The sequence below is a fragment of the Abramis brama genome (genome assembly GCF_963993115.1).
Source record: "Abramis brama genome assembly, chromosome: 10".
Lineage (NCBI taxonomy): Eukaryota > Metazoa > Chordata > Actinopteri > Cypriniformes > Leuciscidae > Abramis > Abramis brama.
In genome coordinates, this window is record NC_139972.1 from 9465845 (window position 1) to 9488162 (window position 22318).

The following is a 22318-nucleotide window of genomic DNA, read 5'->3' on the forward strand; positions in this document are numbered from 1 at the left end:
TGGTTTAGCAGGTTCAGTTGCTTCTGGTAGTTTAATTAATACTTCTTTACTTGCTTCTCTTTTTTAAAGGGTTAATAATTATCAACATTTTTTTGTACTGGGTCTAAAATCTAAATCACTTTTACAATAAGTTGATTTTCTTTTATCCTTAACCACAACAAAGTTATTAAAAGTGATAAACAAACATAGCAGATGAAGATTTTGCTCTTTTATTATTAAACTTCCTATTTAAATTTGGATTTTTGAAGCACGTGTTACAATCTTTTTGAATTTGACGTGTTTAAGGTTTTTTTTATGACAGTGATCAATTAGAAATATTTAATAGTCTGTATAGAATTATGACTTGTATTTCAAGGTTAGTCAGTATTTTTTGTACACGTTAAACTGATCTGAACTGAGAGTGTGTCATTGTTCTCTACAGGTTGATTTATTGTGATCTCACAGATGAAGGTTGTGCTGCTCTGACTTCAGCTCTGAGATCAAACCCTGAACACCTGAGAGATCTGGATCTGTCTGGGAATAAAATAGGAAATTCAGCCACGCAGCTCTCTGCTGTACTGGAGGATCCTCACTGTAAACTGGAGATACTGTGGTAAGATCATATTTGACTCTCACATATGAAAAGTATATTTGAAGTGTTCAGACTCTTTCTGTTGCTGTGAGCTGATTAAGCTGTAAATGAGTGAACACATGAGCTGATCCACAGTAACATGAAACTGCAGGACTGAGAGTCACACTTAACCCTCTGAGGTCTGAGCTGTTTTCTGGGCCCTGGAGGTGTTCTGACATGCTCTGACATTTCTGGTTATTTCTGTTACTTGTGACATTTTCATGACTAAAGTCTAATTACACTGTATTCAGCACAAACTCTGCTACAATAATATATCAACAGCATGTATGTAAAAGTTTGTAGTTTTGAGATAATGACATTTATGCGTGGTTTGTGAAAATACAAAAAAAAATTATCACTGAAATAAGGCTATGAAACCCATACTGATTATTTCTTAACAAGACTTTTGAAAATTGTATCACGTAGCCTAGAATATTTGCTCTAAAACTATGTGAAAATCACCCTGATTGCTCATTCAGATAAGACAATATATTGATTTAAAAATTTTACGACGTGTTTTGTGTGAAAAAGCCTTATGCGAGAGCTCATTAATATGTAAGCTTTTCTCACCTGAGAAAGACAAAGAACCTCCCCTAACGGCCCTATTAGGAGCTATCAGGCCCTGCCATTCTGGGCAACCTTGCACAATACTGTAAATGAGGAGATTTAAAAAAGAATGGCTTTTAAATTGTTTGGATTTATTTACAACACAGCATAGTCCAAAGATACACAACAAGTGCCAAAAAAGCACTTATTGAAAACAATGATCCAAAGACAGAGACCTTTGTGCCATTCCTAAAAACATTGTACATACCTTTCATTTCCAAGGTGTTTGATTTTCACTTTACCATGTACAGAGACTCATGTGAATGTTGAATTCAGCAGGACTCAGTGTCATCTGGGCCCTGAAAAAAAAAAAGTGAACATACTGATATCAAGAGAAAGGCCTGCACGATTTTGGGAATAAATTTTAGATTTTTCTGGTTAAAATTGCTTTTTAAAATTCACAGAATACACACACACACACACACACACACAAATGTTTCCAACAATATATAATATAATGATATACATAATGATATATATAATGATATGATATATAATGAACACCAGGTTTGTTGTGCCTTGTAGGCATAAGCTATGCGCAGTGCTGGATAAAATATGATACATTCAAACGTGATCACGATCCAAAATATGATACATTCAAACGCGATCGCGCTCAAATATAAAACATTATGGTTACCATATACATATCTACGTTTGAGCAGATATCCACCACAAACACAGTAACAGTAAACACGGGTCTAAATATTATAATATTCACCATATATCTAGCAACAGTTCAACTGCAATGTGAAATTTATGCAACAATAGCAAACTAATATGTTAGTATATAATTTCTTACCTTATCTTTCTTGTCTTCAAATCGGGTTCTTCTTCTTCTGATGTAAATCCAATGTAAGCTCAGGCACGTCTTTCAAACTCGACGAAAAGTGAAGTGAAGTGTTTTGTTGTTGAGGTAATGAGCGCGATCGCGTTCCATGTGGAGATTTGCATGTGAATATCTTTTCGCGAGTGGGCGTGGTAAATTAAAAAGTAATTAGGAAGCGTTTGAGAAGCTGGACATCTTGTTGGTTTTATACAAATTACTTAAACAGAGAATATTTGTTTTCGTTTTGAATCCGATCATTTAAAAGTACACACTTAAATGTTTATAAAGGTGTATGGCTCATAAATGTGTGACAAGTATTCGCTGAGTTTTGTTTCAGTTTATAGACGTGCTCAAGAAAAAAAAGTTCACCGCGACGGAGAGGCAGAACGCACACCCTGTTTATTTTCTTTATTTTACAAAAGCACAATGTTTTGATTTGATTGTAAGTGGACACATACAAAAGTAGAAATATCACAGATTCTTTTTTTATATTTCTTTTTTCTGTATGACCATAAATGACGAAGAAATTTAAGTTTATAGTGCTACAATGTGGAGAAAATCCAGCAAAACGCGCCCGCGCGTTTGTCGACCTCAGAGGGTTAAACATACACTTTCACAACATAATCAACATTTCAGTTTCTTGACTTTAAAGAGACTTGAATCAAAGAAAAAGAGAATGTCAGTGTATTGAAAGGTTTAAAGAGGAACAACTATCCAGCTCAGTCACATAAAGACAGATTTTAGTGACCATAGTTTCTTACAGACTACTGAGGGAAAGAGCGATGTTGAATGTTTATTTTTCTGATCTTCATTGATTCATTGATTTTTAATGAAGGGGAAGATTGTCTGTCTAACCCAGATTGGACCGTCTGGAAAAACTTTCAGAGATGTAGTGCTCACATAACACAAAATGAAAATGATCAAGTAGGATCAAATAACTAGTTAGTTCTTTTTGCTTTGTTCTCTCCTTGCACTGAATATTTTTAAAATATCATCCATTAATTTGAAGGGGTGAAAGGTTCCGCAAAAAGAGCATAATTATATGATTTTTAAAAAACAGATGTACTATGATTCCGGTTCGCATGAATACGAAAAAAAGCGATAAAAAAAATCTGTATTATGAATTTTTAAGGCCTGACAGGTAGTTTGTTGAGGTCAATTTGTAGAGAAAGACTGCACGCCTGCATATATATATATATATATATATATATATATATATATATATATATATATATATTTAAATGCGCATACCTATAGACTAAACACGTAATACGCATGTGCACGCTGTCAGCTTTTTCACATATTCACATTTTTGAAGTTTGTGCAGAGATGATATCCTTCTTTCTTTTCTTTTTTTCCAAAATTATTCAACACGTGCACCTTGGAACCTATTGCGTTCTCGAGCCGCCAGGCACTATTGTCGTGCGAATGAGCAGGTCAGAGCGCATTAAGGCCCAGACCCAATTCTATTTTATACCCCTTCGCCTACCCCTTACCCTTACCCCTTGAAACAGAGTGGCAAGGCGTAGGGGTGAAAATATTCCCCTAAGAAATGGGACACCACTACTACACCGTTACACGTCATTATACGTCGTCGCTAGCGCCTACGTCACAGGAGATGCGCCAATGTTCATCACAAACTTCCAAGATGCTGTCGTCAGCTGTAGTCATCTCAATTGCGTGGGTTACAGCTATTTTTTTGCATTTTTCTTCTGAAGTTCGCAGAAAACAACGGAGATGACGATATCTTCGACGCCTAAGTATTTTTGGACTTCAGGAAACGTTGCTCGTTGTCAGCGCGAAAACGAATGAGCCTCCGGGTTTCCTCAGGTCTCCCTGTTTGATAAAGAACATACAAGACTAGTTGATCATGTTGCAAAAAGCACAAAACTGTGTAAGCACTGTTCGTTTATATCGTGTTCACATATAACCACAAGAAAACAATGCGTTCATAGCAGACGTACGGTAAAAGATAAGCCAATTCCCTGCCGAAATTGCATTCACCAGTTATCAGACATGAAAATATGTTGCGGGACTATCGTTAGCGAACTTCAGCGATTTTTTTGCAAACATTTCTTTGAAGAACATGACCGTTAGTATGAACAGAAGATTGAATGTGACATAAAGAAAATGATTATTGGCAGCCATGTTGCCTCTGAAGCTGGTGTATGCAGGTACATTTCTCATACCTCTTCGTTTGAAGTGTGGTCCCGAAAAATCTTCGTTTCAAGGGCTATCGGGCCCTTCCCCCCTCCTCTACCCCTCCAACCAAAAGAGAATCGAGACAACCCTACCCCTTCACAGGAACGCGCAAAACAGAGGGGTAGGGGAAAGTGAAGGGGTAAGGGGATTGGGCCTAAGGGTTTTCTGTTAGAACGGGTGTCGTGTAAGCGGCCCCTAAGTTAATAACTAATGATCTTTACAACGGAAGTGAATCAATCAAAACTAACTTTAGCTGGAACTTGGTAACACTTTACTTGAAGGGGTGTGCATAAGACTGACATGACACCTTCATAATCATGACATGACACATGTCATGAATATGAAGGAGGTTTTATGCATGTTTATGACAACTGTCATCAAGTGTCATTCGCTCAATTATGACATGTTTTATGCAAATATGACATTGTTTGAGATGTCTTTGTTATGACAACTTGACAAACCAATACATCATAACCTGTCATAAATGTGTCATAAACATGACATAGCAGATTAATTATCAAACTTAAGAAACTACTTAGCTTTATGAGAGCTTTTATAGAGATCGACTATTTTTGACTGTCAAAATGCCGGCGGACACAGCTACAGTGAGTTGTTCAAAATCTTTCTTTTTAGTACTTTAACTCTGTGAACACAAACAATGTTTTCAGTGCTCGAGTTCATGTGTAGAGCCCCTGGTGATACTTCGAGCAAAGTTTCATGTTGTGTCGAGCCGCATTAGTGTTTTAAAAATAGCGATTTTTGATGCTATCATAGTCGTGCCCCAAGCACTCCCATTCAAAAGGCAATTTGACCGAAAACGAAAATATGGTCAAACTTAAAAGTGGCGTTTCCTTTCTAATTATGCTTTTAAACGAAAGTTTGCCTCAGGTAGATTAACAAAAATACCCTAGGTTGCATTTTGGCGAGAGTTACCCTTTAAATATTTTAAAACAAAGGATGAAGAATGTTTGCTTGCTTTTCTAGTAGGTCCAGTGAAAATGTAAATTTAAGCAGGAAACAAAGAATGGATTTTGGAGTTGACTGGAATGCAGTGACTGTTTTCAAACAGCTTTCCAAAACAAAGAATTTTATAACCCTGTATTAATTTAATTTTTAAATGATCTAGACTTTTATAGAGATACTTTCTAATTTTGAAAAGAAAACATTTAGCAATTTGTTGCAACTGCGTAGAATGAAATAAGTTGTTTTTTTGTGGTTTTCTTTGAAAAAAGTTTTAATAAAATTATTTCTCATAAATCAATGCTTCATATTTTTACATATATAAATAACCGTAAAATGTATTAATTAAAACAGATTAGACATTAAAAAATACAGATCCTGATCCATCAAACAATGAACATTGAACAAATTATCCTTTAAGTTTGTACTTTCTCTTTTTAATAATGGATTCACTGCTAAACAGATCTGATCTGAACTGAGAGAGTGAAGTGTGTGTCGTTGTTCTCTACAGGTTGTATGACTGTGGTGTCACAGATGAAGGTTGTGCTGCTCTGGCTTCAGCTCTGAGATCAAACCCCTCACACCTGAGAAAACTGAACCTGTCACTGAGTAAACTAGGAGATTCAGTGAAACTTCTCTTTGCTGTACTGGAGGATCCTAACTGTAAACTGGAGATACTGGTGTAAGACCATCTCTTTGATATTCACATGTGTCTTTGTCCTCTGTAAGATTAATCTTTTAATTTAAATTTCAAGACTAAAATCATCTTGTGTAAACACACTAAATCTCAGCACAAATGACTCTGATGACTGACGATGAAGTTAATTTAATTTATTTTCATTTATTTTCATCACATCACATAACCTGCTGCTCCAGTTTTTCACCCACCAAACATTTACTGAAGATTCAGTTACTTTAATAATGGATTCACTGCTAAACAAATCATCTTCTGAACTGAGAGTGAAGAGTGTGTCATTGTTCTCTACAGGTTGTATGACTGTGGTGTCACAGATGAAGGTTGTGCTGCTCTGGTTACAGCTCTGAGATCAAACCCTGGACACCTGAGAGAACTGGATCTGTCACTGAGTAAACTAGGAGATTCAGTGAAACGTCTTTCTGCTGTATTGAAGGATCCTCGCTGTAAACTGGAGATACTGCGGTAAGACCATCTCTTTGATATTCACATGTGTCTTTGTCCTCTGTAAGATTAATCTTTTAATTTAAATTTCAAGACTAAAATCATCTTGTGTAAACACACTAAATCTCAGCACAAATGACTCTGATGACTGACGATGAAGTTAATTTCATTTATTTCCATCACATCACATAACCTGCTGCTCCTGTTTTTGACCCACCAAACATTTACTGAAGATTCAGTTACTTCTAGCCCTAAACTGAATGATAAATATATGTTGCGATGTTTAATATGAAAATAAACGTACATGTATTTTCATCTTATTTAATCATGATAGTGTACTTGTAACTGTCGCATCTCATGCACTTTACACCCGTGAACAGCCGCATACAATCACACCTGCTTCGGATTGGAATCTTAAAATGGCGAAATACCCTGTTAAGTCCTGTTCGCATCACACGTACGGTTGAATGGAACCCACTCCTCAACTGAGTGTCACATAAGAGCGGGGGGGCGAGAGGACTGGAATTGGGAACCCCTGGATTAATCTCACTCGATTAAAGTTGTTGTTTATATGTAGCATCTTATTGTTTGAAGGTAAAAGTCTTACTGAGGTTTAGATAATATTAATATGTATATAGTCAGAATAAACACACTGGTTGGCAGAAGCATCAGAGTTTAAGCCTTTTTCCTCCACCAGCAGTTTCTTCAAATATCCTGAGCGAAGCATTATTTAAAGAAAAATAAAGTAGAATACGAACACCAAAGACCATAAAACTGAAGGTAAATGGATGATGTTTCAGAGGTAAATAAGCTCATTAACATGATCTCAATGCATGTGCAGGCTGTAGTTCTTACATTAAGACTTTGAATATCTATATTGAGTCACATTTCTATTGAGTTTATAAGCTTCCAGATGAGACCAAATATGACACAATTATGTGTTAGATCACAACAAGACTTAATCAATTATATGTAATGGGGAACACGTGGGTGCAAATGTCCTCCTGTAGGTGAATATTAGAAGTGACTGTTTCTCCAGTCAGAACTGTCTTTATATCACTATGAAACAATATCTCACATTCATCTGTGTGTCTGTTCAGTCCTGAAAAACAACCATTTCAAACAGTATCATTGAGCATCAACATGCATAAATCTCATTTCATCAGCTGCAGTATGTGGCAATGCTTGTCATTATATCTGATCTCCTGCTCTGAGACCAGAGTGAATTACAAACTACAGACACTTAAACTACAATTCACATTGTGTCATTGTTCTCTACAGGTTGAGGGATTGTGGCGTCACAGATGAAGGTTGTGCTGCTCTGGCTTCAGCTCTGAGATCAAACCCTGAACACCTGAGACTACTGGATCTGTCATATAATAAAATATCAAATTCGGTGAAGCTTCTCTCTCCTGTACTGGAGGATCCTCGCTGTAAACTGGAGATACTGAGGTAAGATCATCTCTCCGATATTCACATATACAGGGCTTAAAGTACTCCGGCCGGGGGCCGGATTTCCGGCTTGAGGGCAGGTCCGGCATCCGGCGCAGACAAAATTTAATTATCAGGCTGCAAATTACAGTTGGAGGCACTTTCGGCGCGGACGCGCTTGTAAAAAAACGAGCACGTCGCTTCCATTATGAGCGCGCATACCGCGCGGCTACATTTGAAATAACGAACTTGAGCACGCAAAAGACGCGATATGTGAACAGGCCCTAATCTGATTTGAATAACACACCGGTCCCCTTCAACCTACCACCTTGATTCAAGAGTCAGCGCGCACAGCTGTCACAGCCAATGGGAGCATGATATTAGGTTGTCTTAGCCAATTGCTAGAGAGGAGGGCGGGTCTTGTGCAGGAACCAGTTCGCAGTTAGCTTCAGAGCTGCCAACTCTCACGCATTCACCGTGAGACACACGCAATTGACACTTCACACGCTCTCACGACACATCCATTTTCTCACGCACAGAAAAATCGCGAAGCAAAGAGGACACGGAGACCGACAGACTAGACAGAGCAGGTTACTTATGATATAAAAAAATCTCAGCTCTCAGATTCTGTCACTTTTATTATGAAACTCAAACAATAAATACCGTTTTGGCGCTTGTAAATGTGACGCGACCACTGATCTATGTAGAAGAATGACATTATATAGATCAGTGGACACGACAGATCCCTAGCGGCAGGTGAACCGATCATCTCTAGCTAGTAAATAAACACGAATGAACGATGTTGAAAGAGTACAACTTACCGAAATGTATATTCCTCATACATAATATCGACCAATCAATCAAACAAAGGGGTCAATAAAACAGCTGGAGAACAATTATGTCACACAACATTTACCTCAGGAAAGCCATTTGATGACCATAATATAGGCTATAGCACGTTAGTTGGCTAGAAAAAAAAGAGCTATAGAGAGTATTTTGCTAAATATGTGTACTATATTACATATTTATTATATTTTTACTTATATCATTAAATAAAGTTGTTATTATAATAAAAAACGCATTATATATCTCTGTATGTTTACAGCATTAGGTGAGTTGTTTTTTTCTTAAGAAAAATTAATGCCCATCTTGTGTAGCCTACCTATTATTTATTTAAATGAGTCAATATTAAATCAAATCACAATAATTGAATTGAATTGAAAACCAGAAATTGTACCATGTAGCCTAGGCTAAACATTGTAACATGTTGTCACTAATAAAATTCAGCCTAATAAAATTCAGTTTAGTTACTAAAATGTTTCGACAATCACAATACACTTATTGTGATGCAATAAATTTTTTTACATCCCCCCCCAATCCCCCCAACATCCCCCCCACCCCACCCCAACATCTCTCACCCCCCCGCCGCCATAAATCTCACTCCAAGCAAAACTCAAAAGTTGGCAGCTATGTAGCTTGTACACACGCTATATGGAGAATGGAGTTGTTATTTTCTTGACACAGTAAGCCTAGTACTGCAAAAGTTTCAGTTATTTTGGCACAATAGTTGTTAATGCGTTGAAAATATGACTGTGCTGTTGCTCATAGAATTGGTTAATAGAAAAAACATGCTTGGTAAAAGTCCTGGTTGAGCCACAGAAAGTTCAGGCTCAGGATTTTTTTTCACTTTAAGCCCTGCATATATCTTTGTCCTCGGTAAGAAGCGTCCTTTATTGTAGTTTTTAGGGCTGTTCTTTAAACACACTAAATCTCAGCACAAAAGACTAAAGACTGAAGGTCAATTTAATTTTATTCATCTCCATCACATCACATGACATGTTGCTCCTGTTTTTGACCCACCAAACATTTACTGAAGCTTCATTTACTTTCTAAGGCCCTGTCCAAACGAACACGGGTATTTTCAAAACCACAGATTTTTCCATGCGTTATGGCCGTTCGTCCACACGCAAACACAGTATCTGGTCACTGAAACTGAACTTTTTTGAAAACTCCTGCCAGGGTCAGTGTTAATTTTTGGCAGCCATTTTTGATTTAGTCTTATGGGCCTTTCACACAGGACGCGGTATGCGCGGCGCTATAAAACCCATTCATTTCAATGGCCTGCGCCGCGCAAGGACATTTTGTTGCTGCGTCGACCAAAGCGCAAGCGCAGTGGTGCGCATCATTGGCGTGCTCACGCCGCGGTCAAAGTTCAAAATAGTTCAACTTTTGCCGCTGCGCTCTGTGACGATTACCAGCGCGGCCAATAGAATCGGGGGATCCAAACAAGCACGGAAATCAAAATGGATGAACGGCCTATGTGAACGGATAGTGTGTATATATATAATTTGTTTTTTAGTTTCAGGTAATGTTTGAATAAATGTTTTATTCTAAAAAAAGAGCTGACTTCATGATTCTTGTTTTGATTCAGATATTAAACAGGGATGTGATTTTTCCGGATTAATCCGGAATTCCGGATTTTCCGACCTGAAAATGTGACCTACGTGAATCATGCAGATATGTAAAAAAAAAAAAAAAAAGGGGGGGGGGGGGTAATTTCACAGCCACAACGCTGGGACGGAACCACAATCGCCGCGAATCGCGGCCACACCGGGCGGCACGTCAACATGGTTACAGATGGCAGAGAGATGCAATCTTTCCCCGCCCAGCGAGTGCTTGAAGTGCGTCAGAAACAGAGCGCGCGCGCGATCAGTTGTTGGTAATTTGTTGTGTAGCGTGCGCGACGCCGCATCCATATAGACAGCATTGCTTTTTTTTGAGGGCGCTTAACACACAGGCTCGTAGAAACGGGCCTGGCAGCTCGCGCCAGTTCTAGACGCGGTGAAAGTTTCCTGATTGTGACGGATGGCCGAATTTACATGACACATTATAAATGAGCATTATAGTCTGCGATAGATACAGTGCCAAAAAGAAGAGAAGAGGATAAAAGGGGATAAAGACAGAGGTAAAGTGATGTAGTGAATGAACAGTTTATCTAATTGCATAGGAGTAAGATACTATAATTTCATGGCAGTTATTTTTACCTTAAACTTAATGTTAGCAGTTGTTCTGAGTTCTCCAGACTGTGATTTTGTTACAATCATGTCAGTTTTAAGACGCATTTTTTATTATCACTTTTTTATTAATGTTTTACCCTACAGTTGTGCAGTTTTGGGGGGAATAGTACAGGCCAAAAGTCTGGAAACATTACTATTTTTAATGTTTTTGAAAGAAGTTTCTTCTGCTCATCAAGCCTGCATTTATTTGATCAAAAATACAGATTTTTTTTTTTATATATATATATTATATTGTGATATATTATTACAATTTAAAATAATTGGTTTTCAATTTATTATACTTTAAATTATAATTTATTTCTGTGAAGCAAAGCTGAATTTTCAGGATCATTACTCCAGTATTCAGCATGTGACATCCGGTCTATCACATGATCCTTTAGAAATCATTCTAATATTCTGATTTATTATGAGTGTTGGAAACAGTTCTGCTGCCTAAAATATTTGATGAATAAAAGGTTAAAAAGAACTGCATTTATTCAAAATAAAAAAAATATTTTCTAATAATATAAATCTTCTTTACTATCACTTTTTATCAATTTAACACATCCTTGGTGAATAAAAGTATTGATTTATTTCAAAAAAAGAAAGAAAGAAATTACTGAACCCAAATTACTGACCAGTAGTGTATATTGTTACAAAATATTTCTATTTTTTTTAAAAAATTCTCTTTTTTTTATTTTTTTTTTTAATTTTATTACTTTTTATTCATCAAAGTATCCTAAAAGTATCACAGGTTATTAAAAAATATTAAGCAGCAGAACTGTTTCCAACTTTGATAATGAATCATCATATTAGAATGATTTCTAAAGGACTGCAGTAATGATCCTGAAAATTCAGCTTTGCATCACAGAAATAAATGATAATTTAAAGTATAGGCTAATAAATGGAAAACCAATTATTTTAAATTGTAATAATATATCACAATATTGCATTTTTTTTGTTATGTTGTTATGTGTCATACTCATGACATAAGTTGGATATTGCACATTAAGCAGTTTAAGTTTGGTGTAAAAAAATTAAAAATATATATTTTATTTTTTAAATTCAAATAAGTTGTTGTCATGTGTCATAAAAAGTTGGATGTTGCACATTTAGCAGTATAGGTTTGGTAAAAAGATATTTTTTAAAAAGGGGGGGGTTGTCTCAGTATATTTTCCTGCTTTTTTGTCCTTAGCCAATCACATGCCTGATTAAAGTATATAAAATCGCGTTGTATCTGAAGGGCAACGCTGAACCCAGCGGCAAGCGCCGCGCATACCGCGTCCTGTGTGAAAGGCCCATTAGTCTTCATCTTCAGACGAAAAATGCTTATTGGTCTTAGTCACATTTTAGTCATTTTGTCTTTCATAGTTTGTCTAGTTTTAGTTGACGAAAAGTCATTGCATTTTTTGTCAACTTTTAGTCATTACTTTTAGTCAAACTGCAGTTACAGGGTGTCCGCGCGGTAGTAAAAAGTAGTAAAAGGTAGTAAAAAGAATCTACCAAAATTAAGGCCCTTGAAAGGTAGTAAAAGGTAACAAACGCAATTTGACTTGGTAGTAAATTTTTCATCACCACCTCAATATATGAGTTTCCATTTTTTTGCTTAATATTTGTGTCTCCATATTTTAACTTAATCTAGCATAATTTAAAAATATATACGGTGCTAACAACAGGACCTGACGGGCTCGACATTAACGCTTGTCCGGGACAAGTGGATTTTTTGAAGGGACAAGTAAAAGAGAATTTTCCTTGCCCGACCGGACAAGTAGCCTGATTAAACGTCAATAACAAAAAAATAACTAGGGAATCACTAAAATGAGAGAATGATTCTGATTGTATTATATTTATTGTAAGTTGCGATCGATAGTGGATATTACTGACGGTAACAAGGTTGCGCTGTTGAGGATCGCGCAGCCTCTCGAGCAGAAGTCCAAACAAATGTAAACAAAGTTAACAACATACTGCCAGTGCCACAATTCAAAATGTGTTTTAATATTTTTAACATATGATACAGTTTAGTAACCTCACACGACGAGTGCCGTTTTCCTTAATACCATCACGACTGAAAATGTGACATTGCTTTCATACAACAGTTAAATAAACAGTTCAAATTAAGTCACTTACATTTTAGACACAATATTGACTGTTTTTGTTCTGTTTCAGCCGCGAAAATAGTTCCAAACAAAGATCACAGCAGAACCGTATCGCATCTCACAGCAACACTTAACCTTGTGTCATTACTGAATGATTCAGCGTTTTGAACGAATTGGCTGAGTCAAAGATTCAGTGTCCCATTCATAAACATGTCTCATTCTTGAATGAATCAGTTGTTTGAACGAATCGTTTGAATGAATGACTCAGTGACTCGCTCATTAAGACGATCGCCTGCCGCCTCCTACTGGCGGTTTACTTTCATGTTTAAAAGTCTCATTCTTTCCAACGTTTCTTATTTATATATTCCAAAATATTTAAAACGATCTCATATTCATAACAATATTTAATGCAGTTGTACATTTTCAGTGTAAATGATTTAATTTGATCAGCCTACCTAGGGTAACAACAGGCCTATATTATCTTATTAGGCTATTCCAATTTAATCTATTGATAAAATTTAAAACTAAAGATGAAGCATACATTTAATAAGATTTGGGGGGTGGGGGTGGGGGGGGGGCACCATATCTGCACCTTTAAAGCCCTTTAAAGGTGCAGATATGACAATATGCAGATTTAAATATATCAGAGCTGATTGAACACAGATGAGGATATTTCTTCAGAATAAATTATATTTACAGCACACACACACACACACACACACACCAAAAAAATTCCGGACAAGCAACTTTTTTACTCGGACAAGTGAATGACAGATTTACTTGTCCAAAGGACAAGCACATGAAAAGGTTTAATGTCGAGCCCTGAGTGAGTCGGAGTTGATAGCAATGACAAAGTGGCAAGGTTATTATTCACCTTATTAGGGCTAAGGGCTGTGGTTAGGATAACTCAAGGGCTAGGGTTAAGATAAGGACAACTGAAACTCAACTAGACACTACAAAAAAAAACATAATTGACAATGACAATACTTAATGATCACAATAAAACATTAGTGTACCTAATATGTATGATGGGTGTGGTGCTTTGCATACCCCTCCCACCCCCCCACACCCCCCAAAAAGGGCTTCTGCTTGATGTCGTGTTGGTAGTAAAAAATATTGTGGAGGTGGTAAAAAAGGTAGTAAAAGGTAGTAAATTCATCTCTATGATTCCTGCATATACCCTGAGTTACCAACATTAATTTTGGTAGTCTTCAGACAAAAAATGTCCTTATAATGTTTATCTCTAGGCCAATTCAATTAAGCCTATGAGAAATTTAAATTAAGGTAACAGGCTGTATTGACATTGCACTCTTTAGCAGTAGCACTTGTGCAATTCTACATACCCCTTTTCCTTAGTTCAGTGGTTCAGTGATTTTTAAAGTGCCCAACCCCCTGGTACCTCCTCTCTTCCACTTAGACTTCAGTCACACCTTTTCGATTAAGGGACAATATTTGCCCCCTTTAATCGATTTTATAAGTACCTTATAATAAATAAATAATGCTTTAAATTAAACAATGTTCAATAAATATGCAATGAGGGTAAAAACAAAGTGATACTTTTAAATATTAAATTAAAATCGCCAGTAGGTGGCGGTAAGTCACTGTCTTTATGAGTGAGTCATGGAGTCATTCATTCATTCAATAACGAAGCAAGTTGCTATATTTATGAACGGGTCATTGAATCTCACGATTCGTTCAAAGCCACAGATTCGTTCACAAATCACCGCTGTGTGCTGCAGTTCTGCTATGGCTTTCGTTGCAAAATAGAGCAATAAGCCTACTGACAATACTGTTTTAAATGTAGTACATCACTTTGTTACCCTTCTGTTTGTTGAACTGTTGTATAAAATCTGTCACATTTGAAATCGTGTGGATATTCAGGAAACATTGCATTCTTGCTCGTATAATATGATCAACATAAAAACACTGCTGGATATCATCCTGCATTTTGATCGCAGATTTAGTCGCACAGATACGCAAAGCGGCTCGTGGCAGAACACAGACCGACTTAATGACACTTTAATTTAAATAGAAAATCTCAAATGAAGATCGCTGAACTACAGCTTACTTGTCTGTGTTTTCAGATCATCCGCGTTTCTTCAGCAGTGTAGAGAGCGCGCGCGCATGGTTGCCAGATTCTATTGAAAAGACCGGGTAGAAAACGTGTTCTTTTAACAGAAAAGCTCTGACTGGGGGTTTAAATTATTAAAATCTGGCAACCGTAAGCCTGAACGCACGTAAAAACAGTCAATGTGTTGTCGTCTCCTTTATTTGACACAAACAAGTGGTTTTGGTCAAGTTTGGTCATTTCAGTCTCGTCTTTTTTCGTCAACGATATTGCATGTGTTTATATAGTCACAGTTATCGTTTAATGACGTGGTTGTCGTCTCTCATCGTCTTGTCTTAGTCAGGGAAAAAAAGGTCGTCAACGAACATTTTTCGTCATAGTTTTCGTTAACGAAATTAACACTGGCCAGGGTGAAGATTTTTAGAAAGTCCAGTTGCACTGTTGTCTTGTGACGTCGGAGTGCGTGCTGTTGCCACTATCTTCTTTGTTTACATGAGGCGAGTCTGTGCAATGGCAGACATAGCCAAAATATTGCTGTGCTAACAGGATTTTTTTTTTTTAAACAAAGGAGGAAAAACTCCAGACCTGCCTAAAATGTCTTGATTAAGGCTGGCGTACGATTTTTGCTGTCTTACGAGCTCGCAGATGATTTTGTTCACTTGGGAGAAATCGCGTGGAAACCTTGATATTTGCATGGTTGCGGCTTGCAGCGTGTGAGAGGAATTACGAGCCGAGAACGTTACAAGCACCTCCCGACCTCCCAATTATTTTTAAACATGTTTAAAAAATTCGGGGAGTTGGCCTGACTTTCCCCAGCGTATGGGGCTATCCCCTATTGCCAAATCATACACAACCATGTCACAGGCTATCGATGAGGGTTTTTTTTGACAGGGACAAAGGACAGTAAGGAACTGTTCCAGAATTAGCTACAAAGCTAAATTTCACCTGCAGTCCCTGGGCAGGAAAGTACCATATCACATTACATACAAAAAAATTATAATAATTACATACAATAAAATCTCCCCACAAATGGAAAATATACAACATATTGTCCATCACTTAACAGTAAAAACAGCAATCCAAAATACTACCAAATAAACCTCAATATACACCCTACACACTATGTTACAAAATCAATCCCCCAAAATTGTAAAACCTTGACAAAGCATAAGAGTATTTAATGATTACAGACCTGACTCCTCTTTAACCACATTTTCAAATGTAGCTTGAACTGTGCAAAAGTAAGGCACTGTCTAATATTAATTGGTAAATCATTCCAGTTGTTAACTAGCCTGGAAATCCAGACCTAAATCTAAAAGATTAATGGTCTGGCATCGACTAATGAAAATCGGCCAGCTCGAGGGGCGGCACCAAACATGCGTTTGAAAATCTCACTGCACGCAACTAGATAACACTACGGCCAATCACAACAAGCCTCATAAGCTTAGCTACAAGCAGAGCTAACTGGTAGATTATACTCTTACCGTATCCGGTCGGCAAAACAGCAAAAACGTCCTTCTTGCAAAGGAACGATTCGAGCGGCGTCTTCTGTTCCTGTTTTAGATAAAAAGCCAAGTCTAACTCGTTCATTGTAGCGGCCAAAGCCATTTCAAACAACTGGTGTTCATCCATAGCCATCTTGCAGTGTTTACTAATGACGTCTACGTCACAGCGCTGTCGTCATCTCGCCTCTGGCCCACCTATATCAGATAACCCGATGTGATTGGTGCAGCTCAGATCGAAGGGCATATTTAATGAGCATCATTACTCGACACCAGAGTAACTCGCTGAGCAAATTCAACTTGGGCTCGCGAGAACTCTGGATTACCAGGGTAGTTGTTAACAGCTCTTACAGAAAAAGCTGATCGACCAAACTCAGTTACTCTAAAATGTGCTTCGCAGTCACCTCTTGATGAAGCTCTTGTTTGTCTTTTGTATTTTCTCTATGTGAAGAAACAAATACTTTTAAGGGTGGGGGTGCAAGATCATTAACAATTTTGTACATTAAACAACAGTTGTAAAACATAATAAAATTTTCAAAAGTAAAAAAAATGTGCTTTTGGATTAGAAGACAATGATGATATCTATTAGGTTTCTTGTCAAATACTTTTAGAACTCGTTTGTATAAGGTATATAAAGGTCTAAGAGTAGATTTTCCTGATTGTGACCATGAAGTAATACAATAAGAGAAATGAGAAAAAATCAAAGAATGCAAATAAATTCTTGCAGCTTCCAATGAAAGTTGACTACGTATACATTCAAAATTTCTAAGTTGTGGTGTCACTGCGCAGACTATTTTTTAATATGCTTTTCAAATGTTAAATGCATCTAAGATAACTCCAAGATATTTAAAATCTGTACAATTTGTAATTTGTCACGACAAACTAATATATCTGGAAGATTCTCCTCCTTCCTTTTAATTTTGAACTTCAGTTTTCAGTTTTCTGAACATTTAATGTTAAACAACACTGATTAAGCCAGTCTGAAATTTTGGACATTGCGACACCTCATTTTTGTGCCACTTGTTCATTTGTTTTACCATGTACATAAATCACAGCATCATCTGCGTACATTTGAATATGCTCATCCGGACAAACATCAAGTAAATCATCAAATACAAACTAAAAAGTAGGGGCCCTAATACAGACCCCTGAGGTATCCCTGTAAAACAATCTCTCAAAGACGATACATGCATTTCAATCCAGGTACACTGTTTTCTTGATGTAAGATCCACAGAGTCCTGCACGGGTCCGATTTTGTAAATCCGCACCCACCCGTACCCGCAGTGCTTCAAACCGCATCCGACCCGTTTTCCGACAGCAGCACTAATTAAAATCCGCACCCGACCCGACCCGCTTAAAACAGAACCGATACCCGACCCGCACCCGAAATAAAATCAGTTTAGCCAATCACATTATAGACACAATTACTACAATGTTTATTGCCAGGTCATACAGAAGTTATTACACGACAATTAACACAAGGATTACTTCAGCCGAAGCTGTCAAAAGGTATATGAAGAACATGGCAAACGTTACCACAAAACTGAGTAGCCTTAACATTTTACCAATCGAACAGAAGCGGCTACGACACTATATGCCACGCAATTTCATCTAGCCTACATCTGATAATTTTGGGTTCAAACACGCCCTGCACACCACACATACTTAACAGCCGAAAATGTGGAACTTTTCAAATTTAACACTATCCAACACGAAAATGCATGCAGCAAATAAGCCTTTCACAATACTTTCTTCAGGTAACTCCAAATTTCTCCCACATAGTGGATTTGATTTTTTATGACGTATTGTCGACAACTTTACAATCTCCACTAGTTATTCTTTTCTTCAACTCCTCAGCATCCATCTCAATGACTGCAAGCAGATCGCGCGCGCGGTTATGATGCATTTTTAAAAGTGAAAGTAGCCTAGGTAACGTTATAGATTCCTGGGATGGCGTGGCGCGTCGGCACAAATATACTGATGTGGATTTTAAATTATTTTATCAACTTGAAATACAAGCATATTTTTGTAGATGTGTTCCTAAAAATATGCATATATTTTTACGTTTACATGTGATTGTTTTAAAACCGTGTTTAGACCCGTGTTTCCCCCGTGTCCGACCCGACCCGCACCCGTATCCGACACGGTTGGATATTTTTCACCCGTTTGAGCAAAATTTGCGGGTCACCCATCGGGGGACTCTAAGATAAGATTCAATCCATTCCATTGTTTCTACCTGAAAAATTCAAATATAATAATTTAGACAATAAAATATTATGATTTAACGTATCGAATGCCTTTTGTAAATCAAGGAATACTGCACCCACAACCCCACCCTTATCTAATTTTGACCTCACTTGCTCGATAAGATGACACACAGCCGTTTCTGTCGAATGCTGTTTACGGAACCCAAATTGTATAGGGCATAATAAATTATTTTGTACATTTAAGAAATTTACAATTTGCTCAGACACTACTTTTTCTTAGCCTGGCTAACGTCAGACCTCGTCTCATTGAGACGTGGTCTGGGAACCACATGTTCATTTTCTCGTATTTGAGGCGTGGTTTACGAATGCCCAGAGCCGTTTATTGGGCGCTACGAATGTCTATCAAATGCGCCTGTACGTAGCTCATAGCCAATCGTTTCAGTTATACCAGATGACGTATGTAGAGCGACAGAAATTCGACGAGGAAGAAGACGATGGGTCAGAGATTTATGTGTGCACGATGGCATTCAGTGACTATTGCCGTTTGTGCAAGACAAACATGTTGGATCCATAGATATAAACAAACTGCTTCAGTGTGTCGCATAGACGTCATCATCGTCTTGCTGCTCCCTCCCCGTTCTGTGATTGGTCCCCTCGCTGAGGCGAAAATCTAGTCCATGGAATCCAGGCTGCCTAGCAGCGTGAATAAAATCGCGCTGCGTGCAAGGCAGCATGGGGAAACCCAGGCTAACTTTTTCTAGTATTTTAGACACTACTGACAAAATTGAAATCAGCCTATAATTTGCTACATTACTCGGATCACCTGCCTTGAAAACTGGAGTAACTAATCCAGTTTTCCAACAATTTGGGAAAATAGATTGTCTAATTGATAAATTCACAAAATGAGTGATTGGTGCTAAAAAGATATCACTAGCCGCGTTTCCATTACCCTTCAAATTGCGCAAATTGAAATTGCGAATTGAAAATACGCCAAATGGAAACATGTCAATTTCGCAAAAACTATCATTTATCGCAAAAAAGTTTTTACGCTCGCATGAGGTGGTTTTTCAGGCAATTCGAAAAAGGAATATTTCGCAAAACTGCAATGGAAACAGTTTTTGCGCATTTACAGGTCACCTGACTTAGAAGGTGCGGTGTGTTTGGACAGAATACAAGACAGAGTTCTTTATTAAATTCATAAAAGACAAGAGAAATACTGGATTCTAAACCTCAAAGAAATGCCACAATCAAGACCTCGGAGCAGAAATGAGTGAGAAAAACCCATAAACACCTCATATGTGCCGCGCATAAGGGTCTTTCCTTGCCATTAATGCTTGGGTAACACGCCTACGTTTCCTTCCATTAATAATAATAATGTATAGTGTGGTACGTGGTTGTGATATATATAAACTTACCAACGTCCGTTGCCATGATTTTTGGAATGACTTATCGCGAGAGGAAAAAAAAAAAGGGAAAAAAAGGCCGTCATTCCACAATAGTTTTTTATCGATATTTAGAAAAAAATCGCAAAAGTTTTGCGCAAATCTTTAATGGAAACGCACCTACTATTGCTTTTTAAAAAATTACAATCCAAACCATTTACATCTTTAGCATTAGAATATTTTAGATCTTTTATAATATTCTGAATGTTATTCTCTGAAACTGTTGTTAGATAAAATGCAGGTTTGACTGAATTAACATAATTTAGTTTTTTATATTTAATTCCATATTTATCAGTCAAACTCTGAACTGAGTCAACAAAATAATTGTTAAATATATCAGTAATTTCATCAAGCTTATCAATTGTTCTCCCTTTAAAATTTAATTCTAATAATTTACTACATGATTTGGAGTCTTTCTTTATTAATTGATTTATAGTTTGCCATACCTTTTTACTATTTCCCTTTGGCCTCATTTAAAATGTCAATAAAATATTGTGCCTTAGCCTACCGTATTATCTTAACTTAATTGTTTCTCAAACAAAAAAAGAAGTCGGTCCATTTATGTTGAAATTAATGGTCGCTGTTCTCTGCTTTTCAACAAATCATTTGCACACACATTTCTGTCATTTTTCTATCTGAAGCTACAGCTGCCTGCAACATTGAAAGCTTCGGTCTCTGTGTTTAGCACGAAAGCTCACATGATTGCCACCGGCTCGAGATAAAATATGTATACCATATACCAGCTGCTTTGATGCGATTATCAGGTTAACTGACTCATAATGGGTCTCATTTATGAAACGCGAGCAGAACGAATTTTTGTGTAAATCGTGTGTAAAGAGGCTCTGGCGTAAATTTTCGGATTCATTAAAATGTTCGTATTTTCCAAATGTTAGTTGGTACGAAAGAAATCTACACCTGCTCCCAGCCACGCGTAAATAGTGCGTTTAAAGGGATACTCCACCGTATTTTCATATTAAACTATGTTATTCCCTTAACTAAGACGAGTTGATACATACCTCTCTCGTCTCAGTGCGTGCACTAAATCGCTCTGTCTTGCGCGAAACTTTGTTAGCACTTAGCTTAGCCCAGTTCATTCAATAGGTGCCAAGCAGAGAAGCAACAAAACACCTTGACGTTTTCCCTATTTAAATACAGTTACTCGAGTAGTGTAACTCGACCTAGGATGGTGACACAAAACAAAACGTTGCGCTTTTCTAAGCGTGTAAAATGGTTAACTGTATTGTATGGCGGAATACCATAGCAAGTGCTTGGAAGCACTTCGACTTCGGCGCAGTAATATCTTCACTAGAGGGAGCGGGGGCCGGTGAGAGGATTTTTCACGAGTGAAGATATTACTGCGCCGAAGTCGAAGTGCTTCCAAGCACTTGCTATGGTATTCCGCCATACAATATAGTTATCCATTTTACACGCTTAGAAAAGCGCAACGTTTTGTTTTGTCACCGTCCTAGGTCGAGTTACACTACTCGAGTAACTGTATTTAAATAGGGAAAACGTGGAGGTGTTTTGTTGCTTCTCTGCTTGGCACCTATTGAATGAACTGGGCTAAGCTAAGTGCTAAAAAAGTTTCGCGCAAGACAGAGCGATTTAGTGCACGCACTGAGACGAGAGAGGTATGTATCAACTCGTCTTAGTTAAGGGAATAACATAGTTTAATATGAAAATACGGTGGAGTATCCCTTTAACATCCGAACGTTTTGCTCATTAATAAGGCTGCATTTTAATTCACCTTAATCGGGTATATATTTACACAGCAGTTTGAAAAAATATTAGCCTATATATATAGTAATTACATACGGTTTTTCTTTTTACTTTTATTATGAGAGCCAGTAATAGCATCTACAGTTACTGCAGTTGCAGTGATACGCCACCTACGCTTGAAAATGAAATGTCATTTTGAATGAACTTCTGATAATACAACTTCAATTTTTACATCTGAGAAATTTCTCTTTTTCATTCACTTTTGTTGAAATCCTTCGTTTGGTTTCATAATATGATGCCCATATATAGTTGTCAGTCGGATTTAATGGGCGGGATTTATGGTAATTGAGAATGAGCGTGCACGCGCGTCCCATTTACAACTGATTGGAATTCATTAACACACACACACATTTCATCACATCTGACGTTTACGAAGTATTTGTGAATCAGGAGAA

At 37.3% G+C, this 22318-nt stretch overlaps 1 protein-coding gene across 4 annotated transcripts in view; it reads left to right on the forward strand.

The window, feature by feature from the left end:
- LOC311090572 (NACHT, LRR and PYD domains-containing protein 12-like) overlaps nucleotides 1-22318 on the forward strand; it is a 54471-nt gene that overhangs the window by 26638 nt on the left and 5515 nt on the right. For 2 of the 4 annotated variants that reach the window (XM_084125922.1, XM_084125921.1), the window contains exons 7-10: nucleotides 422-592; nucleotides 5716-5886; nucleotides 6193-6363; nucleotides 7624-7794. In XM_084125922.1, coding sequence (XP_083982048.1) covers nucleotides 422-592; nucleotides 5716-5886; nucleotides 6193-6363; nucleotides 7624-7794 — 684 coding nt within the window. The remainder of the gene's footprint in view (nucleotides 1-421; nucleotides 593-5715; nucleotides 5887-6192; nucleotides 6364-7623; nucleotides 7795-22318) is intronic. The other 2 variants (XM_084125923.1, XM_084125924.1) reach the window with 2 other exon arrangements.